Source organism: Micropterus dolomieu, linkage group LG08, assembly GCF_021292245.1.
Source record: "Micropterus dolomieu isolate WLL.071019.BEF.003 ecotype Adirondacks linkage group LG08, ASM2129224v1, whole genome shotgun sequence".
Lineage (NCBI taxonomy): Eukaryota > Metazoa > Chordata > Actinopteri > Centrarchiformes > Centrarchidae > Micropterus > Micropterus dolomieu.
Window position 1 is genome coordinate 14,392,143 of NC_060157.1, and position 27,568 is coordinate 14,419,710.

The window sequence follows — 27,568 nt, forward strand, 5'->3', positions numbered from 1 at the left end:
ATATATATATATATATATATGTATATATTTGTGTACATCTTCTTCAGCTCAAAACACTCTCTATAGCAATACATGCTTGGTGAATCTGCATCCATCATCATCATCACAGCATGTCACCTTTTACGCACCAGATTACAGTCTGTAAGTAAGAGTCAACACCAGTAGTTTGAAACTAATATATGCATTTGTGTTGATAACATTTTTCTCAAATATTAGGTTGCATTGCTGTCCCGTGTACAATAAACATATTTTCCTAATTGTTTTCAAACCCAGTTAGCCATGTCTGAAACTTCCTTTATGACTCTTATAAATAACGTTTTTGGATAAAACACATGTTGCAATACTTTTTCTTTAGGATTTTACTTTCAGTTTACCTCCAAATGACATGTCGCTGAATTTTGAATTGTCTTATTTACTGGACATGTTTATAGTTGTGCTGTATTGTATTGCATTGTTTTTCAGAGTTATGATTAAAAGTTATAATGTGACCGTAAACAACCCAGACCTGGCTTTAAGATAACGAATGAATCTGAAATCCCGTTTGTGTGTGTGTGTGTGTGTGTGTGTATTCTTGTTTTTGCTCTAGGGTCTACAGAGACAAATGTAATCTGGTTTGGTTGGTTTGCTGCAGGTACCTGGCTGCAGTTGGCCAGGTGGGCTTTTAGTCCTGACACACTGGAATAGACAGCTTCACAGTTCTGAGACAAAAGAGAAATTAACAGGGAGTGAACAAACTTAATTCATATTGCTGTGAAATAAATATCTTTATCATCATCTATATCATTATAAACCTAGTCCTCAACATTAAGGCAAATTAAGACTGAATCAATGTTTTGTTCAAATATGGAAAGTAATTTTCTATAAATGGTGACACATGAATCCAGTCAATGTTCCTACTTCATTGGTGCAGCAGATGAAGCCCTTCTCCTTGACTTGGTTCTTCCAGGTCTCTAGTAGCTCTGGGCTGAAGTTGGGGAGGCCAGGACGGGTGTAGTTTAGCTATATAAAAGACAAGGCAAGGCAAATTTATTTATAGAGCGTATTTCATTTCGTATTTCAGCGTGTCATGATCTTGGGTTTTATTGTGTTGTTTTTCTGTTATTTTGTTATTGTCCATTTTAGGGCTGACCTCGATGCTTCGATGGGCGGAGCCTGATTCGACCGTCAATCTCACAGTCGAAGCTTCACAGTGAAACAAGGATCATGCCATTTTGGCGATATGGGGGTGCACAACGTCTGATTTTACATAGAACTACCAGTTTTCTCCCAATATGTTAATATACTGCCTATTATAATATACATTTCAACATTTAATTCTGTTAATAATCATGTGAAAAGAATAAAACTTTCAATGAATGTTTTTAAAGTAAGTAAGTAGTGTTTTTGAGTAAATAAATCCAAAATTGTAACCCTAACATTGGTTCATCAGTGCGCATGTGTGTAGGGTGTAGTGGCGGAAGAGGAACACTTGCTGAAGAGCTGGAGCTCCAGCTTCACTGGTGTTGTGCCGAGTTGTCCGCACTTCGCGGAACTTTTAGATAATTTATCACCGTTGATGAACCACACAAAGAATACTTTATCGTTTTTAAATAGCCGGCTACTTGAAATAGACCCGTGAGGAACTGTGACGTGCATGCAGTCGTTGGCAGCACAGAATGCATGCAAAACTCTGCACAAGACCGGTGAAAGACAGGTGAGATATATATATATAAATATATATATATAGAGAGAGAGAGAGAGAGAGAGAGAGAGAGAAAAGGGTCTTCAAAAAGCCTCAGTTTAGCCTCAGTTTTTAAAGAATTAAAATGAATAAGAAATTAAGGGAGCAATAGTAATTAAAAGTAATTAAAATAAATAAAAAGATAAAGCAATAAAATTAGCAGTATAAACAAAAAAATCAGTATCCCTGGTAGTGGTCCAGTATGTATATATAAGTATGTTTATAAAAAAGATAGACTGGGATATATTTTCATCTGTTTACTCTTGGTGTCTGGCTTTGGTGAATGTCAGTGTGTAATCTCGTTTGCACTTCTGTGTGTGTTGATTGTTCTTTAGGTGGCGATGTCTTCTTGCAATACGCAATGCTGCCTGTATGTTTATTTCTACTATGTTGATGTCTGCATGGAATGTGGATTTGTGTGTACTTAACACATCCACTCTCTGTCCTCACCCTCTTGCTGTCAGGCACTAGGTCATCCTTGATGCGGCGCTTGGTGCCCCAGTCTTTGGCCAGCTCATCTTCTGCTATCTCCTGCAGGTGGAACACTGCCACCTGAGCTGACCGGCGCCTCACTCTGCCACTGGGGGTTCGTTCAAAGTCATCCCCCTGGCTCACATTCTGTGCTGCTTTTTCTTTGTCTCGCTCCCTGTCCTTTTCCTTTTCCCTGTCTTTGTCCCTGGTTTCTCTCTCCATCTCCTTAGGCTGGCCGGACGGGGATTTCTCCTGCCGATCCTTCTTCTCAGGCTGGCTTGGCTCCTTCCTGCCAACTGATTGAGACTCTTCTGAGACCACCTGGAGGAACAGAAAGACACTTATTTGAGTGGAAATGTTGGTAAACTTATTACAGTCAAAGCTAGTAAAAAATGCCCCTGAGCAGCAAGACACAGAAAAAGGCCTGTCTCCTATAATTACTGTCCTCCTAAGAAGATCATCTTACCCTCTCTTTGCCGGTGTTGTTGTTTGTGTCAGTGATATTGTCCTTGTTGTTGTTGGAGGTGGTGGTGGTGGTGATAGTCGGGGAGTGTTCGGTACGCACATGGTAGTCTCTGCCAGCCTTGGAGCGGTAGGTTTTTCCACAGTGCTGACACAGAAACACAGGCTTCTCATCGTCAGAGAACTCGCTGCCACAACGTTTCTGGTGGTACTGGTAGCCCATCAGACTGGAAAAGTGGGCTGAACAGCCCTGTGTATGTGTGTCCACACGTAATGATTGTGTGATTGTGTAAGGCCAGTGACAGAAATGAGACAGAATGAAAACACACATTAAGCAGGAAACTGGGCAAGCGGAACGCAGTGTAGGTTTAATGGAACAATATTACTGCAGTTGGTCAATATTTCGTGGTTACTGTTAAAAAGACTGCTCATTTTTCAGTGTGAGGACATGTCACAGTAGAGAGTCTATTTTTTGCAGCCCTTTCTCTCACTGCCTTTTGCGCTCTAGTGTGAGTAATGGGAAGCAGAGTGTTGATGTGGTTTTGGGCAACATGTCAAGAACAAGGCATAAAGGAAAAAGGAGGGGGGAGAGGTAAAAGGAGGCAGACACAAAAAGAGAGGAGCCTGAGGAAAAAGGAGAAACAAAATCGAAACTGGCAGATGAGGAGAGAGGAAAATGTGACGTGAAAGACAGAGAAGATGGACAAATGGAAATGCAGGACACAAGAAAAGCAAGAGTAGTAAAGAATGAGAGAAAGGGACACAGGAAGAAAGGGCGAGAGCATACCTCACTAGGACATTTGATTCGTCCCATCTGTTTGAGCACTCTGCGCAGCCTTTCTCTCTCCTTGTGCTTGTCGCCCGTCTGGCCTTCGCTCCCCGAGGGCTGAGGGAGATCAAACACAACGTCGCATAAGCGTGTCCCACCACAACACCTCACCCTCCCTCCTGACTAAACAAAAAAAATGTTGATAAAAATGTGTTTTCCATCACTGGTGTTCACACTGTGCCAGGATCATTAAATGGTTTCATGGTGAGGCTGTTACTCAAGGCATGTTTATGACAACTGTCAAACTAGTGTTTTCACTCGAGTGTTGGCTGGTGCCAAACCCCAGCCAAAACCAGAACAACAGATGGCCAGGCTGCCAGGGAGAAGAAAGAAGAGAAGTGCAGGGGACTGGAGAGAGTCTGGACTTACTGAGGCATCCCAGTGGAGCGAACTTCTTATGTTTTCTCATGTGTTAACACAAACAGAAAGAACTGAGATGCCTGAGACACAACCTTAGCTTTCTGGAAAGGTAAGAAGGAGATGAGACACTGACAGAGTGCTTCACTACTTTGAGTAAGTCATGCTCAAGTCTGCAGGCAAGAGAACAGACACCAGCTCAGCCATTGATTTACACTGGGGGAGCGGGGGGAGGCATGAAACTACATCAGCATGTATTCCTCATGCCTCTATCAGAGACAGAGAGAGCGCGAAAGAGCAAGCACTGGAGAAAGAGAGTGAGAGAATGGCGGCAGTATCACAGCAGCAACAGCAACATCAAGGTCAAACTCAGTGGGTGACCCCTGTCCTTCTGTCAGCCCTCTGTGTTTTCCCACACTGCACTGAGGCTGCGCCACGTGACCGTACTGACAACACACTGGTCTCAGGGTTAGCGCAAACACCCAAATCGAGTCATATAAAATCCATCTTCATAGCTCAGCTTACAAGACTCAAGCACAATTGCTTCACATAGAAATGAAAGAAAAACCAATAAGGCTTCAACGCAAATGGTATTACAAGCAGCTACATTAACAGGGATAAAGCTATTAACAAAAGGAGTGAATGAATCAGTAAATTCTTTGTGCCTATTTAGAGATAATGTACCAACTTATTGGAACACAGGAAATATTTAGTGCATTTACACGAACAGCACCTATGTAAATATGTCATCAAATGACCAATCCTGTCGCCACTTGCTGTGTACTGTGGCCACAAAAAACACCTAGGATAAGCTTTTATACCAAGACAAAACTATTTTCCTCTGTCAAAGACTCAAAAGAAGTGTCTTCTAGATACATTTGAATGACACTGCAATTGAAATGCGGTACGAATGAAACACAGCGATTTTCTCCGAGGCCATGCAAGTCTGATATCCCAAACTACATACAGTACACAGTACTGACCAGAACAGGAAAAATCAGGGGGAAACATCATACTTTCACAGAGTTTTATGGAAGAAGCTGTTTTCAATCACGGAAATAAATTCATTTTTTTTTGAATGACAAGTTGTGTTTACTGTTTCATGTGCTGTGGTCATCATCACACGACAGATTAGTTAGCACTTTAACACATCCTGAAGTTTTAAATGTCAATGTTTTACAGTTTAGAAGCTAGTGAAGTTTAAAAGTCAGGAGTCACTGTCGGGACTAATGAAACACCTATTTCAATCGTCCCCACACGTAGCCATTCTACCCTATTTAGATATTGCAGGAGGGGGGCAGAGTTCACTAGGCTGCAGGCTAGACCACCAGGATACTGATCATAGGGTCTTTACAGTGGATCAGGAAAACAGGCTGCAGATGACCATAAAAAGGGCAGCCGAGATGTAATCCAAATGTGCATTAACTGATGTTCTTAAAGTTATATTTAATATATTTTTATTAAGAAAAAGGACATAATATGTTTGCAATTACATATTAAGAAGGACACTGTCAAGCATTTTATATAAAACCAGAAAAACAAAGAATTTAAATGTATATCGTTGTGTTTCTTCCGTCCCACCCCTGTGTTTTATCTGTCCCGCACAATGTACACCTTGCGTTCAAAGTCAAATTGTACTGAAGTCGTTACATGATAGCACCTGGTACTGATAGAACACACATTGAGTTGTTGATCACAACAACAAATTATTTCTGTCTGTAACGTTATCTTTGAAAATGACGTATATCTGAAAAGTGTTTCAATCATTCCAGCTCTCCCCTACATTATGTGTAAATACATATAAAATATCCTCAATGCCGAAGTAATTTTTACCTAAATACTACAGCGGTTAAGGGTATGTCTTCTTTTATCAGCAGCTACTTGAGTCTGAAGCACAATTGCAGCCAGCAGCACACTAACAGGCTTTCAGCCTGTCACAAAAGTTTAAATGATTTAATCTGAAAAAATATTGGAGGAAAGTTCAGTAGTTTGCTGAGGAAGACTACCTGGTGAAAGCTTTGAGCATTTTAGTTTCAACACGCACACACGGCGCTGTCTTTTGCTCTGCTGGACTGGAATGGCGCCAATAAGGTCAAGGGAACAACAGGTCCAGACTGAAGACAAATGACGGTATAAAACAGTTTAACTCGGCTGACACAGATGGCACAGTCATCGATCATTACTATTAAACTGACAGACATGCACACCCAAAGGCCCTCACGCACATATAAATGCATGTCCACATATATTGGAACACATGCCGCATGCCACAACATTTGAGGCACGTACATTCATAAATCTTTCATGATACTTTTTGAAACAGGCAGTGCTGAATTATTCAGCAAACCTCATAGCAGTATCATTGCTCTAATGCAGGAGTCATGATAGTATCTTAATGAAGCTCTCTGCTGTCAGAGCTAAGACAGCTACAGAAAGACATGTGAGACAAGAATACAAATTACCATTTCAAATGTATGATTGTTTACAACAACAAAAAAACAAGAGCAAGGGCCCAAAAGCTTCCAATGAATATGCAACAGATAAAATGTTGTATAGCTAATGGGAAAGAAATGCGTTTTTTGACTCTGGATGCATGCATGCATATAGGTTAAATATCTACATGCAGGAAACCCCTCACTAAACACAGTGAAAGCTGACAAGCAGAAGCTTACGGCGGATTTCCATGCACAAGTGCAAGTCTGACCACCTCCAGAATGGGTGTAGTGCTTTGGTGTGGTGTTTATTAACTAACTGCCCTATTTAGTGGGTCAGTGTGACAGCGGTGAAACATTAGCTCTCAAAAGCATCCTCGTCTGGACTACTGAGTGATGGATTAGGGGGCAAAGATCAGTCAAAACAAGCTTTTAGGTGCATTTGAATGTACCTTGGTGGTGTGCTCAGCCATGGTGTGGTAGTTGAGGCCGGCCTTTGACCTGAACTGTTTGTGGCACTGCTGGCACTTCAGGGCATCCTGCAGCTGCAGGGTTTGAAGGCAAAGCAGAGGAACAAATAACATTTCTATGAAAAGAAACCCACCCTTGCTGGCTACACTCTTTATTGGATCAAACGATATAGCAACATTTCATCTGTAACCTAATAGAGTTTGTTATGAGTGCGCAATTTCGGTCAACATAGAGGACAAAGGGCAACTCAAGCAACTTTGGGAACCGGAAAAAAACAATTTAACACACACTGTTCCTTTTCGTAGATTTCTCTCCTCGACTCAGTATTGATTTGGAGACAGAGGTGTTCAGATGACGAGTGACCCAGCAGTAATGTGGTGATTCTGTCACTGTTTAACGGCGGACTGTCACGTTAATGGAGTCACACGGGCCACTGGGCCAAGGAGCCATAAAAATGGAAGTAGGAACACGTCTCTCTGAGGGCCTAAAGGCTACGGCACCCCTCCAGCTGGTTTGTCCTGGGTAAAAGCTCAATGTAATGTTTTCAGCGCTTTACCCCTACCTCGTTTATTAATACTGACCACAATGCAAACAAGCTGCAGAAATGTACAGTGTCCTTCCCTTTGATTCATTTCAACTGATATTAGCTTTCATATGAGAGCAGATGAGTAATGGATATTACATGAGAAAACTGGTTGAGATCACTGTACTGAGATACTGCCTGATGTGATTTCTACAGCCTTACAATCAATATCATTACTGTAAAGGCTCCCTAGACTCTGCACAATGGGTGCAATAACGCTGCAGTCAAAGTTATCATCCAATGTGGAAATTACAGCTCTGGGTTTACAGAGCTTTATTTCCTACTCAGACAAAAAGTTTGATAACAATTGTGGTTCACAAAAGTTTTGGTCAATATGTAAACCGTTTTTTGGTAAAGTTATACACGGATATCACTGATGGATTATGCTGTCAAATTGGCTTCCGTAAATCTAGATCCATTCAGATTACAGCAACACATCACGTTCATTGCATAGTGTCACGTGTTACACAGGATCCTGATTTAATCGAGAACAGCACAGATGCGAGACTTCTTTCCAACTGAACTGATTCATGATGCTTATTATTAAGGACAGTCGTGTCTTACTCAACTTTTCAGCAGTCGGGCTCCACCAGATGCAAATTCAGTGAAAGTAAGCTCGTACGGAGGGGTTTGTCTTGGAATGGTGTTAAATAGTCTGACAGGAAAACATTTTTTTCTGGTTACACAGAAAGCTCTAATACAGGTTGTGACAGCACACACCCACCCTGCTCCCAGTCTGATGGACAGCTGTATTGCCCACTGACCTTCTGGCAAATCTCCATGTGTTTCTTGAGGCCGTGGATTGTTTTCCTGGTGACAATGGAGCAGGTGGGACACACCACTTCGCCTCGCTCTGAGATCGCTCGCTGCCATTGGGTATCAGGAACAGCACCTTAGAAACATGTGGAAACAGTATCACTCTGTCAGTTAGCCCATTAAACATTACTGGTATGGTGTCCTTATGGGCATAACATTTCCATTTGTGTACTTTCCTTGTGTTACAGTTTAATTTTATGCTCGTGTTACATTCTCCCTGTTCCCCCCCCCCCGGTCATGATGTACAACTCTAGATGATGGTGATTTTTCCCTCAGGTGTTTCAGGTCTGGGTGACGAGGGGAGAAACGCATAAGAGGGGGCTGGGCGCTTGGCGCTCTCTCTTGTCCACCATCCAGCCATGGCAGCAGCAGACCACAGAGACTGCTGCTGATTTGTATTCCTTTTGATTGTTGTTCTTTTCTTATATTTCTGATGGGACTGGTAGTTTAGTTGTCGTGGCTTTATTTCTGTTTGTTTAGTTAGGGATTGGTTTAGGGTAGAGGGGAAGCCTCCAGATCCTACGACCCTTTGTGGGCTGGTCTGAAGGGCTTCCCTTTCTTTTGTTTGTTTTGACCAGGCCATCAGATTTTTTAGTTTGCTTGAATTAATTTCTGAACTTATTTCATGTTTATTTCAATAAACATGAAATAAGTTCAGAATGTGTTTTGGTTTTTTTGCATAACTCCTGGACTCGTTAATTATGTTTGACCTCCATTGTAACGAGCTTTGGTGGGGTTCGTGTTATCAAGTGATGATGTGTAGTGAGTGTGTGACTGAAGCCTAAGCACACGTTCTTGATTTATTTTTTATTTGGCTTATTTTGTAATCACAACCAGGTCACTGTATATCTATATTTAACAAAAAAAAATAATAATTTGACAAAATATTTATTCATATTTTTTGTCGTAATCTTAATTCTTTTGCGTGTCAGCATTTGAACCATGAACTAGACCAGGGCACATGTCATTTTGAATTATACTTTAAAAGCCAGTTCTCATCACATCAGAGACCTCTGAATGTTCTCATTGGCCCATCAGAACTTAAAAGGTTGGGCATCAACCAAAAAAGCAACAGGTGCTTCAGGTACTTTGTTGGTGCTAAATGCTTTATCAGATTCACAGTCTTGTTAAATCAAGCGTCATATTTGCACTGGTACCACTGGTACATGAGAATGATACTAAGCTCTAGAGCCTTTCAACTTATGGGCAAATCGACTCATCTAAAAAATGTATCTAGGTGTTCACCAGAGCTTGTTGTGGCTGGGTCTTTCTTAGTAGACTGACTTGGAGCTCTTCTCTGGGGCTCCTCACTGAACCCACTCCCCTCTGATCTCTTTGCACGGCCCGCCTTCAGCTTCTCCTCTACCTTAGTCATTCCTATAACACACACATTCAAACAAAGACACAGTCATGGTAGTAATTAATACTCCCACTGAAAGTATTCAGGGTAAAGTGAGAGATACAAGCAGAGAGGGACAGATGGAGGACAATGCTGAACAAGAGAAAGAGAAGAAAGTTGATACTGGATATAAAAAAGAAAAAGAGGTACAAAATAAGAGAAGGAGGTTGTTTTGAGATATACTGAATCAGTGACAGGCGGACTGTTAAGAGAGCAAGAGAGAGCAGTGAGTACTGCAAACTGTGGATGAATATTTTGATAGAAGACGATAAGTGGTTTACAGCCGTGTATATGCTGTATGAGTCACTGACCATTTTGAGCATATGAATGAGACAGAAAGTGAGTGAAGACTGGAAAAGCTGTGTGTACGTGGTGTGTGCTGGCTGACTCATTTAGCCGGATATGAAACACCTCTACAGTTAGTACTGTTAAAAAAACAGTACCATTGATTAGCAGCAGTAAGGAGCATTCACAATCACTCACATTGCCAATCAGAAGATTTAGTGAAGTTCTTGTGAACGAACCCACCAAGCACAATCCTCACACCTATCTTCATAGGTTCTCCTATGTTTTCCATTATTTAGTGAATCACCAGAGGGAACATGTGGCCAGCTGTATTGTCAGTAATCAACAATGAATCAGCCAGCACATGGTAACAATCTCTTTTTATTAATTTATTCACTCGTTATCATCGCACCGACATGAGATTACTCCACACGGTTGTGTGATTATTAAGGGCAAGAGTTCATAAGAAAACACAAAACAATAAGTGTACTGTCCACAACAAGGTGAAGTGAGCGCAATTTCGGTAGTTACCTTTCAATCCAAATGTTCCAGATATAGAAGGCTGCTCTCCAGTGAATTTCTTAGGTGTTTTCTGCTTCCGTCCTGGCACACGGAGCAAGTAACGGTCAAACAGATACAGTGCAAGCATATAATGAGAATCTTTGGTCCATTACAAAGGATATGCTGTAATCTTACTGTGCCTCATTCGCTCTGGGTCTTCGTCAGGGAAAGAAGGGGGAAGGCTTCCCCCCTCACTTTCACTGCCCCCCGCGTCGGACGACGTGCTCTGAGACTGTGACTGCTGGGACTGAGGCTGGACTGGCTGGGACTGGTGAATCTGCTGCGAAGGCTGACTGTGGCTGTGCTGTTTCTTCTCGCTCCTCTGGTGGGCCAGCTCCCCGTTCTGAGACGGCGTGGACACCTCGTGGGTCTTTTTCACTTTGAAGAACACTGGAGAGGGGGGACTGTTCTCCATAGGCCTGAATTCAAAGAGAGAGGGAGGACAATTTTGGGCAGTCAGCATTATGATATCACTGTATATTACTAACAACATCATGTGGGTGGGAATTTGAGCTCCAGTCACCTTTTCTTGGTGTTGGACTTGACAGGGGTCTTTTGAAGCTTAGGCTGCTCGTCCTTGGGCTCCATACTAACCCTGTCTGGATGGTTCCACAGCTTGTGCTTCTGCAGGCGCACCTTTGTTGCAAACACTGCCTCACAGTAGGGACAGGCGTGACTCAGCTTCTCAGCTACGGTGGCCTGTTACAAAAACAGACATGAGGAGAGGGGTTTTTGAGTGAGAGAAATAAAATGGCAGTGGGTAGCTGTTACTTAATCCCTTCACTTGACTAATCACAGATTATTGAAACAGCCCAACAATCACTAAATATTTGGGGTGTGAGCATTATACAGTTTCTGATTTTACTTTACAGGTAATTTATTACAGACTGCTATGGTCTTTACTGTGATCCACTGTTAAAGTCTACTCTGACGCACAAGGTAGAAATAGCAGGAAAGAACAGAGGTTAGCGACTCACCCCCTGGCAGCGTTGATAGTGGTACTTGACGCCATAGATGCTGGGAAACTCTAACCAGCAGCCTGAACACGGACACTTAACCCTGGAGCGGCGCTTAAACTCTTCCTTCCATTGTACTATCATATGGGCCTGCTCAGGGGTGAGGAAGAGAGAGTTCAATACAAGCAAGGATTATGGCTATACTTTACTGTATATTGTGCATATTCATGAGGAGCTGCCTACCCGATGCAGGGAAAAAACGAAGCCCACTTCAAACACACACTCAGATCAAAGAGAGATACTCACAGGGATGCTTCTCAGTTCCTGCACTTCTGCTTTAGGACGACCTTTCCTCTTCCCCTCTGCTGGCTCATCACACACCGGACCTGGCGAACGAGAGAGAAAACCATTTCTGAGTTTGAACAGATTACTGCCAGTGCTTCACATTGACAGAATAGAACGTTTTAATTGCAAGGGGGTAACGTTACAATCCCGAAGACTAGACACCTTGATACCTGGCATGTTCTTGATCTAAAGCACGACTCTAAAGTCGCCTTTGACTTAGCACTTCTAGATATGTTCACAAAGCTCCACAAATATCCAACTTTAGTTAAATACCCTTTTAAATCTCCAAAATCCCTGAATCCTATCACATATTCCAACTAAACAAGGACATGAGCACATAGGGCGTAAATGAATATATATACATAGAAATAAATATAGATTTAGATATGGATGTACACACACATACAGCTATGGTGGTGGGTTTGAATAGTGAGAAGTAAGGGATTGTCAGAGAAAGAGGAAGAGAGAGTGCATGTGTGAATGGGTGTGTGTGCGTGAGAGAGAGAGAGAGAGAGAGACAGAGAAAGAGGGCACACTCGGTAAAGGCCTTCTGGTGAGCCAAATAGATCAGCTATAAATCGCTAATGCCAGTGTGAACCTCTGACACAGCACACAGCAGAGCAACTGCCTCAGCTCCCTCTCTCTTTCCTCCCCCCAACTCTCATGCTGCTGCCGCTTTTCCTCTTTTCTCTCACCCCGTGTCTAGCTTCCTCACTTTCCTTTCCTTTTCCCTTCCCCCACACCCTTCCCGATCTTTCTCCACTTGAACTTCACAGGACAGACAGCTCATTACTTCTCTTGTCTCTGCTACAATTAGACCTCCGCACTGTACTTTATTTCTTCTACAGAGTGTTACTTGAGAGAGGTAGGGAAAATGGAGAGAGCTGAGGATGAGTTTATGCATATGGTAACAAAGGGGGGAGAGCAGAGGATGCTGAGGGAGAGAAGAGAGAATTGCAGAGGCGGATGGCATCTTCCTCTGACCAAGCAGAATACTGAATGACAGTGCTGCAGGTAGGAGCTGAGGCTGTACTCCGCTCTTCAGAATGATATATATCTTTACATGTGCTCTCAACTCCCCTGCATTGATCTGGCAAGACCGGAGAGCGGCAGCAGAAACAAGCCGAGCAGGAGACAGAGGTGCCGCTAGAGCCTATTCAGTCATATCAGATCTAGAAAATGTCAAAGGAAACTACTTGAAGCAGAGATGATAGTCCTTTATTGTGAAGTGGGATGCAGCAGTGGTCTTGCATTGACTTTCTTTTGAGCCTGTTCCACTTCCCCACGCTGAGGAACATGACACCGCCAACCGCTTTCTTCTCCCGCAAACGTATTGACAAACAGCGACAGGATGTGCACGTGCCTAGCACATCCCATTTGTGGCGGGATCAGAGCACTCTGTGTGCCTACCAGGATTATAAAAATGGTTGGAGGATTTTTCATCAGATAAATGAACTCCCTGCCATCGTTGCTCACACAAAAACCAGACAGACAGTCATCATGTTTCGTTCAACCCAAAAAAAACATCTCTCTATGTCAGTGATGGTGATGTATATAAAAACACACTACAGGCCTAACCTATCATGACCGCCCCTTCTCATTTCATTTTGTGTTTCATTACACAGTATCAACTTTCTCTTTTCCCCTCATTTGTCTTATTTTTGCTTCTCACTCAAGCACAGACACAAACGCGGGCTGACGGATTATATGTAATCTTTTACTTCAGACTCGCAATAATAAGCTAGGAAGAAAATAAGGCGAGGCTGAATAAGATTGAATGAGAAGTAGCACAGCATTGCTGTGAACAGTTCCTGACACAAGGTGTAAACACACGCATAAAAGCGCACACTGATACATGCAAACAAGCACACAAAACCATTACCAGTGTGTGTGAGTGTAATGTGTGTGCATAGATATGAGTGTATTAATATTCTCCCGGCGACAGAGCATTTCTCTATTAGCTGTCTGGGTAGCAGCTGGAGAGGTGATGCAGTCGGCGGTACAGCTCTTACGCCGAAGAGGAAATTGAGCATGCATTCTAATTCCTGTCTTAGAAAATAAAGGTCCTGTAAAAGAAAGGCATAATTAATGTATTCTACTCTTGGGAAAGATTTGTTCTTGTTGCTATGGGAATAAGACCCACTTGTCTTAGTTACCACTATCAGAGGCCTCTTTCCAGCAAGCAGAACAATTAGGCCCACATATAGAAGTCTACAATGCAAAAAAACACACACAAGCCAGAGCAGCACAGGTGCTAACTTACTGTAAAAGTGAACTATACAAACAGCAGACTTGTCTTTCCTGGGGTGAAATATGCAAACACATTAAAATGTGTTCAGCATCTTTTACTTTGCTTTGCTTGTTTGAGTATGAGTAGCACACTCTAGCGCTCAAACGTTCCAGCAATCACAACCATTGTCTTGGAATGAAACAAAGCAGGCCCATTGTGTCAAATCTAAAGCCCCGGTTCTCAGGCACAGGCCATGGGGATAAAACAGCTGTTCAACTAATGTCAGAGTATGACTCGCTCCCAGCTGTCTGCAACTGTTGCTCCACACTGGTTAAGCCTGACAGAAGAAAAGAGAGTAGAAGAGGCGAGAGGAGAAGAGTCAGGACCCAGGAGTGCTGGCAGCTGCCTAATGATCTCAAATAACCTCTGAGTTCTCCTAGCTACGCCTGCAACGGCCCCCCCTGAGTGCAAGGGCGCACACATTGCCCACAAACAGGCGCACGCACAAGAACAGTCATTTGTTTTCCTCGACAAACAGTCACACAGGAGCCTTTGTCTGTGTCTGCACAGTAGGGTTTAGACATACTGTACTTTAGAAAGACAACACACACAAATAGAAACACCACTCACTACCGACACAACTTGGTGGAAAGACGACATAGTATCACTACTGCCTCAATCTCAACAGACAATAGATGGAGAAATTGATACACCTGGACACAGAGCAGGGAAAAACAAACACTGACACACTAATGTGTAAGCGATCCTGGGTTACAGTGAATGCAACCACAGGACCTTACTGTCATTTCTGTTTGTACTTTTTACTATTTTTCGACCACTGTTTATCCATCGTTTTCTCACTTTTACTTCTTCACAACTTTTCCCTCTCACACATTCTCTGCTTAGTGACACGCCAGCTCTTTGCCACTTTCACACGCACACACACACACACAGCCCACACACACACACACACAGCCCACACACACACACACACACACACACACACGCACACCTCCTCCTACTTTCTGTTTTCCTACATGTTATTTTTCATTCCGTACTCTAATTCCCTCCCTTCTTTTACACACATGCACACAAAGTACAAATCATCCCATCCTATACGCACCTCTCTTCGGAGACGTCCCCATAATTCCCTCCCAGTCAGGCCTGATTCCAGACAGTGAGTAAGAAGACGAAGAAGAGAGGTGGAGCAGCACCAGAACAGTCTTGCTACCCGGACACTGACTAACTGAAAGAAAACCAGACTCTCAGTGAGTCTGGCTCTCACTCTGACTCTCTGTCTTTGTTTTTTCCTTTCTTTCTCTCTCTCTCGCTCTCTTCCTGCCTTCTCTCTCTCTCTTTCTCTCAGTCTTTCTGTATAACTGTGTATTTATGCTAATCTCCACACACATTTGTTATCATATTTAATTAAATTATTTTGTCAAAACACAGTAACGTAATTTATTTCCCATTGCACTTATTAATTATTAATATTAAAAAGAAATCACTCTGCAAGAGAATGGGTGGATTGTATTTAGTGGTTCTGTGAGTTAGATAATGACAGAATGGATTCAACTTGAGACACAATAGACAACAGATGTCCTAGGTATGAAGATGCTTTTTCATCTATTTCCTCATTTAAAGTCTAACTGAAATCACATTTAGTCACCCATTTTGTAGTAAAAAAAATAATGTTGACATGTTTTTTTTAAATGTATTGTTAATCATTTATTATTATCAAAAGGAACAAAAAAAGATCTTAATATCAGAAATGCTCCTTTTTGTCTCTGCCAGCTGGAGGGGCGTGTCGGTGTCTGTGTTTGATTGACAGCAGCTGGCAGGCTGCCAAAGTGCCAGTGTTACGCCAAAGGGTACGAGAGACAAGGTAAACTTGGTCTGTAGTCTACATGTCACTAACAACACACTGTCCGCGTGTTGTTAGTGGTATGGAAGAGTAAGGACCACACCATCATCTGTCGGACAGCTGCAGGTACATTTATATGCTGTTAAATGTGCTGCAGCCAAGCGGGAACCTACTGGTCTGAAAAGGGAAGCCAATGAGGAAGTGCCTTAAACCGGGATTTCTTTCTGATGGCCAGCATGGGGCGACTGCACTGGTTACAAAAAGACGTCAGATTGTTCAGAAGTCTATGACGAAATGACCCTACTTCTCACTTGATTTATTACCCTCAGTAATCACTTTCCTAATGAGTCTCAGTCGCCGGTTTCAAGTCTTCTTCGATAGAGCATGATGTGTATTTAGTAAATTATGGTCTCATTTACAGTAAAATGGACGATAAAGCAGGCTATGCTTTAGGGCATGGCTACCTTGTGTCGCTACCAAGGCAACCTGTCATAGCAATCTGTATCCATCCCCGGCTTCACCCAAATATGGTCACCTCTGTTCCCAAAACAACAAAATGGTGATGACCAATATGCCACACTCGAGGCTTCAAAAAATTTGTCCACATACCAATAGGTGGCTACTGTGACGTCCACTTCTTTTATGCACCCTATGGCTGAATCTGAGCAGCTAATTAGCTATTTAGCCTACAGACTGATGTTAGCAGAACACTTTTCACAGGTGAATGTTTGTTTGGTCCCTCGTTCAACAAGCTAATGTGCAAGACAAGATGAGTTTTGAATGTTTGTATGTTAGTTGAGAAGGAACGCTTACATCATTCAAAGTCTGTGGCTCTTGTAAAGTGCAGCAAGCTGATGTCTGTCTCAGTGTAATCATCAGCTCTGCCTATGATAGAACCCAGTAGTTGCTGCTTTATGCAAGATTTGATTGGCTGTTGGTCTCCATCTATGTAGAAAGATAACTAATGGTACTCTGTTGAATTAATGCAAAACTAGGGGACACCATCATGAAACCAAAAGATATAAAATACAAATTTCTCCCTTTTTGTTCAGGTTTTTTTTTCTCAAATGAGAAAACAGGACAAGTGATTTATGGGTACTACCTCATGCAAAGTCAATTTTATATATACAGCCCAACATCATAAAACTGCCTGATGGGGCTTAACAGTACAGGACATGCTTGAGCTGAAGACCCTTGATTCTGATAAGGAAATCCCTCTTTCAGGACGGATAGTGATGCAATATATATAGTGTGTACAGAGTAGACCATCGAATCAGGATCACAAAATTAAAGATTGATTGTAACAATATACAGTGAGGAAAATAAGTATTTGAACACCCTACTATTTTGCAAGTTCTCCCACTTAGAAATCATGGAGGGGTCTGAAATTGTCATCGTAGGTGCATGTCCACTGTGAGAGACATAATCTAAAAAAGAAAAATCCAGAAATCACAATGTATGATTTTTTAACTATTTATTTGTATGATACAGCTGCAAATAAGTATTTGAACAACTCAGAAAATCAATGTTAATATTTGGTACAGTAGCCTTTGTTTACAATTACAGAGGTCAAACGTTTCCTGTAGTTTTTCACCAGGTTTGCACACACTGCAGGAGGGATTTTGGCCCACTCCTCCACACAGATCTTCTCTAGATCAGTCAGGTTTCTGGCCTGTTGCTGAGAAACACGGAGTTTGAGCTCCCTCCAAAGATTCTCTATTGGGTTTAGGTCTGGAGACTGGCTAGGCCACGCCAGAACCTTGATATGCTTCTTACAGAGCCACTCCTTGGTTATCCTGGCTGTGTGCTTCGGGTCATTGTCATGTTGGAAGACCCAGCCTCGACCCATCTTCAATGCTCTAACTGAGGGAAGGCGGTTGTTCCCCAAAATCTCGCAATACATGGCCCCGGTCATCCTCTCCTTAATACAGTGCAGTCGCCCTGTCCCATGTGCAGAAAAACACCCCCAAAGCATGATGCTACCACCCCCATGCTTCACAGTAGGGATGGTGTTCTTGGGATGGTACTCATCATTCTTCTTCCTCCAAACAGTAGTGGAATTATAACCAAAAAGTTCTATTTTGGTCTCATCTGACCACATGACTTTCTCCCATGACTCCTCTGGATCATCCAAATGGTCATTGGCAAACTTAAGACGGGCCTTGACATGTGCTGGTTTAAGCAGGGGAACCTTCCGTGCCATGCATGATTTCAAACCATGACGTCTTAGTGTATTACCAACAGTAACCTTGGAAACGGTGGTCCCAGCTCTTTTCAGGTCATTGACCAGCTCCTCCCGTGTAGTTCTGGGCTGATTTCTCACCTTTCTTAGGCTCATTGAGACCCCACAAGGTGAGATCTTGCATGGAGCCCCAGTCCGAGGGAGATTGAGTCATGTTTAGCTTCTTCCATTTTCTAATGATTGCTCCAACAGTGGACCTTTTTTCACCAAGCTGCTTGGCAATTTCCCCGTAGCCCTTTCCAGCCTTGTGGAGGTGTACAACTTTGTCTCTAGTGTCTTTGGACAGCTCTTTGGTCTTGGCCATGTTAGTAGTTGGATTCTTACTGATTGTATGGGGTGGACAGGTGTCTTTATGCAGCTAACGACCTCAAACAGGTGCATCTAATTTAGGATAATAAGTGGAGTGGAGGTGGACATTTTGAAGGCAGACTAACAGGTCTTTGAGAGTCAGAATTCTAGCTGATAGACAGGTGTTCAAATACTTATGTGCAGCTGTATCATACAAATAAATAGTTAAAAAATCATACATTGTGATTTCTGGATTTTTTTTTTTAGATTATGTCTCTCACAGTGGACATGCACCTACGATGACAATTTCAGACCCCTCCATGATTTCTAAGTGGGAGAACTTGGAAAATAGCAGGGTGTTCAAATACTTTCCTCACTGTATAAACTTCTACCTATAAAATACATCAGAGATCAATATAAGAAAACACAATAATTTTGGTTACCCTGAGTAATACAAAAATCATGCTATCATAATCCCTCAGTCCTACTCACCCTGCAAAAACAGTTGAACGTCGACTGTAGCTCTGTAGGCCGGCACAGCGCCAGGATTTTAATTTTGGATGGGCCAAAGTAATGTTGGCTGGGCCTTTTACTTACAGAAGTTAAAACTGTTCCAGCTGTTAGCCTCGCTAAAGGAGAAATGACTGACATCATGCTGTGGAAGATAGCTGGTGGATCTGGTTGATCATCTTTTCTAAAACATTTTCAATGTTAGCTTTTATTTACCCACAGTTTGTGGCACATCGAGCCAAAATTAAACATAATATCCATCATGTTTATTTTGTGCTGTGGATTGTGTAGACCAATGCATCCTTTCATTTAGAACAGTGAAATCTTAATTCTATTTAAGGAAGCACATCTTGTTTGGAGGAGAGGCTGGATTTTTATTTGTTTAAATTGACTGTAGAGAGAGAGAGAGTGAGAGAGAGAGATCGACTGCTGTATGAGCTAGGTTCACTTTTAACGAGAGAGAGTGGCACAATATGCTACCGGCACCCCCAGAAGATTTTCCTAGGGGTGGCCAGATGGGGCAGCACACTAAACCAAAAGCCATAACTGAATTTCAGGAATTCAATTATGCAGTATATAGACTCGTACATACATACTACATAAAAATATGAGTTAAGGAATCACAGACTGAATTACTTTGGTTTCTTATTTTACAGTTAAAATTGTGTAATGTCCATAGACTAAAACCAGTTCAGTTAACATTCCATTGGAGTTGGCCTTTTGACATGCAAAAACTAGAGACATCGCCTGGGGTTTGGTAAGGATCTGCAAAGACTCAATCAGACATACATCGCTTAAGAACTGTGTATTCAAAGAGCCTTAGTGAACCCCTCTCGCCATAAAGGTGTCACTGGAGACACTTAGCAGGACAGCAAAGGGGGGTTGTCCAACCCCTCTCCCTCCACAGGTCACCTCCGGACATCAAAAGTACCACCTGTTCTGATTCCTTTTCCCACAGAATGGCTGAGCCATAAAACACCACTCCCTTCTCTCTTTAGCCGATCTGCAAATGTGATAAGCCAGGAATGCGAAAGGGGAACACAACCTCTGCCTTAAAACAACAAAGGTTTCATTATAAACTGTGTTTTGTTCTGTTTAAATAATAATCCTTGCTAAGTTAGTAGTGGCGTTTGCCTCTTAGGTTAATAGTTATGTTACCAAGTTGTTGTTGAAAAGAATCTAAATAAGTTTTTGCAGTGTTTTAATTTTCAGCAAGGATCCCTGACATTGCCTCATTTTATGTTGTAACCAATGCTTTGTTCCCACTAACACTTTCTGACACTTCCTTTAGAAAGGATATGATAAAGAAATGTCATCCTATACTCGTTTAATTTTCCAGCTCGAATTTAATGTTAAATAACTAAATTCCCCAGCTCCTGAGCAAAAGATTGTTAAAAGGAATAATCAAAGCTATCTTCATGTAACCAGAGCTCCCCAAAGTGGACAAAATAAGTATTACATGCCATCGTTCTGAAATGCCGTTTAATGTATAAATGTCACTCTGTATTTACCTGTTCATAATCTGATGCCATTCGTGTATCTCTCATCAACTTGGCTGGGAGAAACGACAAGCAATAAGACCAAACCAAGGCATTCTGTGATCAGTGATGTCCAATAGTTGTAAACTCTTAAAACTCATAGCTTGCGTTCATTAGCTCAAATTCTCCCCAAAATAGAACTCCACATTCTCATTGTATAGCCATTGTTTATTTCTTTGATGAATATTTAACCACATTTATATTCACCCTTAGTTAGTTAATAAATTTCACAGTAATCACAGGAATTTTGTGTGTGTATTGCTTAACTCCAAGTCCCTGTCACGAGAATTTACCCCTTCGTGATGAGACTGACTGATTGATTTAGGATAATTGAGCGATTATTAACTAACTGATCACTAGTGGATAATTGTATAATTATTAAAACGCTACTCAGAGGTCCGGAGACTCTGGGTGAATTAAATCTCCGGTGGTGCCCCGCGAAACGAGAGCTGTATGAATTAATATTCTCTGAATATTAAAATTCATAATTTGTATTAATCCTCATAAGTAGACATGCTACACCATAAAATCCTGTTTAATGTGTTATCTGTATGTGTTAGGCAATTAATTGTTCTTTAAATAGGCTAGTTGACCTTTTCTTTAAAAAAGACAAATACAGCTTTTATTTGTAGGAGTGCATTGACGGGGAGGAACAAAACAAAAGTCTACTTAAGATTACAAATAAAAATAAAAATAAATATTTTTCTTTTAATTTTTCTAACAATTCAAATTGAAATATACGATATGTGTCTGTATAAAGTTGTGTAATTATTTATTTACCATACTATTTCACAAGTTTGGTGTTATTCTTGTTACAAACAAATAGGATAGTTATTCTTGAAATATTCCACTTTTTAACCACCGATTTGACCATTGTCATATTTATATATAAAAATGGTGGCGCACCGACCATTTCAAAACATAGATACCAGTAAAACAACAATACTCTCTCTTGCAACAAACAGCATGGCTCCACAAAATACTTAACATGAGAGAGAAAGAGAGAGAGACAGGGGAGTGCATTGATACAAGTGTCAGTACCACTGTCATAAACCTAAATTAAAAATTCAATATTTAAGCCAACACAACCAAGCTCAGAACAAATGAGCCTACAGGGCCATAAGCAAACAGCAGTGAGCTAAACACCACTGAAGTCAACAACGACCCGCACAGACAAGTTTTAGGGATCCAGACCCTTTCTATAGCCGCTTTCCACAGAGATCCCGCAATCAAAACTGAAAAGATGCCAATATATATCCCATTCCCATTCCGTACCTTTCATACAGTGCAGCGAGCCAGAAAATTGGCCTAATAATCCCGAATAATAAGGCACTGTGAAAGTGGCTATATGACAACAACCGTAATCCGTAGCCTAATCTCAACCGATCCAGCACAACAATTTGCCCATGCAGGGACCAGCAGCATATTCAGGATGATAAAAGATGCTTTCACTCACCACAACTGAGGCCTCACGTGAGGAGAAAGGCGGAATGATGGTTTTTCCTCTGGCCAAACTTCTGGATGACTCTGAAGTTTTTCTGACAATCCGACGGCTCGTTGTGGCCCCCGTATTGTTTGTTGTGCTGCTCAATCGAGCGCCTGTTGGGCAGCGTTGTTTACCCTTCCAAGTAACATTGAGCCCAGTTTCACAGCATCATCCGGATGATTCCCGCTGTTCTCATGTTTTGCAATCCTTTCAGAAAGATGAAGATGAAAACAGGCACAGGACGGTCTCCCTCGAAGCATAACGTTAACAGCCGGTGACACACTGCGCTTTCAGGGGCTCCATTGTTCCTAAGACGTTAGCTTGCTGTTAGTGATGGTACTAACCTGTTGCTATCTGCAGACTATTAGCTCTCACACACAGTACAATACACAAAACTGTGTAGCAGTGTGACAGACTTATTATAAACTAGCCATGCTACTAACTGTCTCTGTACATTTATTAAATTACACTTCCTTTCTTCTGCAGCTTGTCGCTACCTCCACAGAAAACACACACATTCGGCACACCGGTGTACACCGGTGTACTCTGATCTGCTCTGCCTGTTAGTCCCGCCCCTAAACCAGTCACAATTTTAGAAACGTGATTGCTATCTACATGGACGAATCGGAGGCCTCTCCTAAAATAAACATCATAGTCTGTCACACCTGAGGGTCAGAGGTTACCCTCTTAAAGTGACAGAGCCTAATATGAGAACACTTGTATGTTGCTATTCATTTTTTAACTCAAACCAAGGGGTTACATAATATATACAGCATATAGCATTTTATGCATATGCTCCTTGCCAGGTGGGGCCACTAGGGTGGCCACCCATTTTCTTAGGGTGGCTGTGGCCCCCCCTGGCCCCCCCACTGGTAGCACCACTGGCTACCAATCCATAAGCTTCAACAGAAACCGTCTCTGCTTTCAGTAAAGAGGCAATTTCATCTTTTTGTAATCACCTTTATTGGTTACACAATAATATACAGTATTAATGATCAATGATGATAACACATGCAAAATTCCTCCATATGACTGGTCCATGCTAGACTCAAATTGGGTAACTTCCTGTTCCCAAATCCCCCACAGACTGAGCTACTGCCAACCCGGTCAGGCAGGACCATTGATCTCTGCCTCTTCCGTCCTGCCTTCGTTGTTTTCTGGAGGGGTTTGAGAAAATAGCCCATATGATGTAATAGTGATGTCATCAGAGTTATCTTAGCTTAAAAAGGGAGACTTTACATTAACGAAAGCCTGCATGACAAACCTAGATATGAAATGAGGCTCTAATTAAAACAATCAACTGCTTTAGGAAACCCTAGCAGAAACAGATACAGTATGCTAGGATGACCAAGACGCGAGGAAATGCCAGCAGATTGTGCTTCATCCAGCCAGAGGGAACGATCACTGACCATCCGCACTGTGCCCGGTCGCTCTGCTATCTCCCTTCCCTGGCCCTGTACGCCCCATTCCCTCTCCGATAGCTATAATGGGTTGTTTCGCTATTACACCGGCGCGCTGTGAACAGTTGGTGATCGTTCCCTCTGGCTGGATGAATTTTACGCATGATCCATGCACTGCAGCTGGGGGCTCTCCACAGCGCCACACAACTTTCACTACAGCTGTGTCTCCTTCTGGCAACAATAACAGCAGTCATCTCTGCGCAACACTTGGCGGTTTGCACCTTCCTTTCAAACGTATTAAATATAGATGCTGTTGCACTCACATGAAATTGCGTTTAGGCTTGTTAGATCACATTGCGTATTTCATGTTACCCTTCCATTACTTTGCACAATAAAATAGAAACGCCCCAAATTACATATTCATTAAGGCAAAAGTACTAAATGAACAACGGGTACTATCTTGCACTTTTGAAAGACGTCATTCTGTGTGCACACCATTCGTAGATCAGCTTACGTGTTAATTTGCTGGTGATATCACGTTTGCACATATTTTTACTCATGCAGACCTTTAGTAAAACTGGCCTATAGTGCACCAAACAAAAAAACATAAGTCTCATAATACAACAATATGCACATCCATTATTTCAATTGCTAAAACTTTCAGCATACTCAATTAGGATTTTACATAGTAAAATTAGTATCATAGCTAGCGGACATTTCGGTCGCTAATCGTCTTAGCAGAAGTCAATGGAGGTAAACATGGCAAATTAGCATTTTATCAAGTGGACAATTGGCCTGTACTACGAAGGGAGTTCAACCTACTCAGAGTTAACTCTGGGTTATTAAGCAAATTCATGGTACATCCTGCCCTGGCGGTTATGTAGGCTGCTGCAGCCTTGTTGTCGGTGCGGACCAGCAAATGCTCGTTCTGCAGCAGAGGGGTGAAGTGTCAGACGACTTGACCATGGCGGACCAGGCTGTTCATCCACCTGTCTATAGAACAGGAAAAGAGCCACTTAGAGTATGACTCTGTAAGTGGTCAGACCTGCTCATGAGGTGCCCTGGTGGCCATGACGTGAGGCCACTCTGCTGCCCTTGTCGCTGTCGCGGGTGGGGGACACCCATCCGCAACCCATAGGGGGCCGCCCCTAAGGGGACGGGACAAAACCCTGCCGCTCCCCCAGTGAGGGGAGGTTGGCGACATGGAAAAAGAACTGCTTGTGACATCGGAACCAGGCTGCATGAAGGCTGTCCAGTCAGCTGCAGCCGGTCCGTACAGTGTGGGTGAAATGTGTGTAACGGGGGCCGCTGGCTCAGCTGAGGCAGCAGCAGGCCAGAACATGCTCACATTTGTCTCATCAGAGAAAGTGCAGCCAGAATATGAACAGTGAACACACAATTACCCCCAAAATGTCACTGGCACCTCCTGGAACGCCGTGGTTGCACAGTGGAGTTAGACCATGAGCAGGCCACCCACGGCTGGGCAGGAGGCCAGGGGACAGCGTAGGGAGCTGCGTCTGCAATAGGACAACACCACACACAGGGTTGAATGTGTTTGTACACTGTCCACACAAAGCGTAATGTCCGCTTTCGTGGCCTCTTATGACACAGCCTGCCATCTGTAAACAAGGGGGTACCCCTGGACACACAGAAGGACCGTGTTAGTGAAGAGTGTTCTGTCCACACGAAGCGTCTGCTCTTGTGTGGCTCATACAATTTCTGTGAGGAGGGGTGTGTGAGGGGACCTCTGACCGTGAACAGAGAGTGTACTGCTTGTTGCTTTGAGCTCGACCTGCTGGTTAGCCACCTGGCACACAGTGTGGAAAATGTGTGCTTGGTGTGGCTGATTCGGCTGAGGCAGGCACAGACAGCGTCTTTTCAACAACTTCCACAAAGGAGCAAAAACATAAAACACACAGTCCCGACCCACAGCTTACCAGTCGCCTGCTCTGAGTGACGAAGGACAGCCAGAAGCAAGCAATCCAGTTGCTAGATGTCATTAGCCGCAGCTAATGTGGAGTTACGTGGGCACGCAGGGTCTCCTGGTCGGCTGATCCATGCAGACCGCATGTGAGCGTCATGTTAGCTATCTGTTAGCTTGCCTTGCTGCGGCAACCTAGTAACATCGAGGCCGGCGTCATCGGATGTCGGAACCGGGGAAGCTCGGAGCTGCTCGGAGACCCGTGAATGGGAAGAGTGGAGCCATCTAACTACCGTCAACAGCAGATCGAGGGCTTCATCCAGAGAGCGGGTGGACTGCCACACCTCCTCGTCCTGAACGGCAAAGCTGTCCGCCCGGCGTCGCCACTCTTCGGGGGGGAGAAAAGCGCAGAATGGGCAGTACGAACCGAGAGTGAGCGCTTGGCCGGCGTGCTCCGGTCCAAGGCACGCCTCACAGTGGGGACGGAGATCACCCAGCACGATGTAGCCCGCGTGGCTGACGCCGCACACCCGTCCGGCTGTAGCGGCGTCTCGCCCCATTCTGGCCGGCTTGCTGAAAGACATCGTTCTTCTTGTTTTCCGGCTGGAAAGTCTGTTGCTCTTTAGACAAATCTTCTGCTCTTTAGACAGCTCAGTGCTAAAGAAAAATGGAAGTCGAAGGCTGGGTCTCACCGTTGTGTATATATATATATACACATACATATAAGGTGCGGACGTAGGAGAGGCCCATGCTGTGGGTGGGCGTAGACAAAATTTATCAATGCCGCGCAGGCACGCACACGGGTAAATCCAATAGTGATGGCCTTAGAGGGCGAAGCCTATACGAAATAGAACTAACAGAAGCAGATAAGAGGACCTCTTTCCAGAGTAAATTTGTTACCAGTTGACATCCGTCAGAGAAAAGACTCAGATCTGCATACTGTGACTGGTAAAATGATTTACAGGTATTATCTTAAAGTGTTCTGTAAAAACAAGTTGAAGGACACGGTGGGGAGGAGAAATTTGGGGTCAGTAATGCTGTGAAGCTGGCTTGGAGAGCCATAAACTTCCTTTAAAAAAGCAAACAGGTGACTCACAGCAGAGAATATTACATGGGGCTGTTGCAGTGAACTCTTTGATCTCTGTGATTAATCTCTCGGTTTCTGATGGCTGTCCTTTCTGTGGGCTGGTGGAAACCATCTTTCATTGTTTTTTAGACTGCAGCAGACTGGGGAACTTTTTGGTGTGTTGTTTACTTCCTTTAGTGAAGTGTGGTCTAACACTGCTTTAATTTTGGGAGCAGGTTACAGGAAAACTAATGCAACTAAGTGGCAACTGTTAAATTTCATTGTAGATGTAGTCAAACTGCCCATATACATGACCAAAGAGAACCAGTTAAAAGGAAAGCAGTGTGCAGAATTAGTCCCTGTGTTTACCTCGCTGGTAAAAGACAGAGTTTCATAAGCTAAGGAACAGCTTGGATGTGTTTGTACGTCAGTGGTGTTATGTCATTTGTCCAGTGGTAAGTTAAGAAGTCAGTTTTAGTCGTGTTTTTAGGTAATTTTATGGGTTTATTTTTATTTTGTCTTGTCAACAGTTTGATTCTTTGACTTTTTGAATGTTTTAATGTCTGTGAATAAGTGAAGTTTTAGTAAAGTTCAGTTTAACAAGTAAAAAAAAACTCTCTCTCTCTCTCTCAGCACTGGCTAACTGAGTTGGAGATCTTCGCCATAATTTTTGCAGCTGCCATCCATGACTATGAACATACAGGGACCACCAATAACTTCCATATTCAGACCAGGTAATTTCCAGGACAGCTTAGAATAATCTTCCATACTTAGAAAGTGAAGAGATATATGTAGGGCAGGGGTATTCAATTAGATTCAAAGAGGTCTAGTTAGAGAAAATTTCCTGAAGCAAAGGTCCGGAACATCAAAACGATGAACTTGCGTTATCATTCAGTACTATAACCTATAGTTGTATCAACACATGTTTTTAGTCAACAACGGACTGTCAAATCAAATAATATTTCAGTCAGTTTTCACATCAAACTGGAAGGATAATAAATAATAACTATTCAAATAATAAATTCTAAATTTAAGTAAACTAAATTAAAGTGCCTAATTTTTAGAAAAGATTTTATAAAAAGTGTAGCTTGAAGTGATGAAGTGTAGTCTTAACCAATTTTATATTAAACACACAAATGAACAGCTGTAATGCCTCCTCTTCTCTTTCATTTCCTCTTACAGAGCTACCACTTTCCTACTTTCTGTTGTTCAGTGAGAAACGTGAGCTCCAGCTAGCATCTAGATCTATGAGATATTCTGGTTTTGAACTGCCCGTGGGAGGAATGTACATGTAAAAATCTGTACATTCTTGATTAAAAGTCATGTGAAATCTCTTTTA

General features: G+C 42.7%; 1 protein-coding gene across 6 annotated transcripts in view; it reads right to left on the reverse strand.

Annotated features, from left to right (window-relative positions):
• The window catches only part of znf512b (zinc finger protein 512B), a 40,870-nt gene that overhangs the window by 5,045 nt on the left and 8,257 nt on the right, over positions 1-27,568 (reverse strand). For 2 of the 6 annotated variants that reach the window (XM_046055828.1, XM_046055827.1), the window contains 13 exons: positions 11,649-11,728; positions 11,364-11,492; positions 10,910-11,085; positions 10,522-10,805; positions 10,357-10,428; positions 9,387-9,518; positions 8,090-8,217; positions 6,724-6,816; positions 3,441-3,539; positions 2,658-2,903; positions 2,171-2,512; positions 898-999; positions 636-698 (listed from right to left, as the gene is read on the reverse strand). In XM_046055828.1, the coding sequence (XP_045911784.1) occupies positions 636-698; positions 898-999; positions 2,171-2,512; positions 2,658-2,903; positions 3,441-3,539; positions 6,724-6,816; positions 8,090-8,217; positions 9,387-9,518; positions 10,357-10,428; positions 10,522-10,805; positions 10,910-11,085; positions 11,364-11,492; positions 11,649-11,728 (1,946 nt within the window). Of the gene's footprint in view, positions 1-635; positions 699-897; positions 1,000-2,170; positions 2,513-2,657; positions 2,904-3,440; positions 3,540-6,723; positions 6,817-8,089; positions 8,218-9,386; positions 9,519-10,356; positions 10,429-10,521; positions 10,806-10,909; positions 11,086-11,363; positions 11,493-11,648; positions 11,729-15,040; positions 15,139-27,568 lie in introns of those variants that run through there. The other 4 variants (XM_046055831.1, XM_046055830.1, XM_046055832.1 and 1 more) reach the window with 4 other exon arrangements.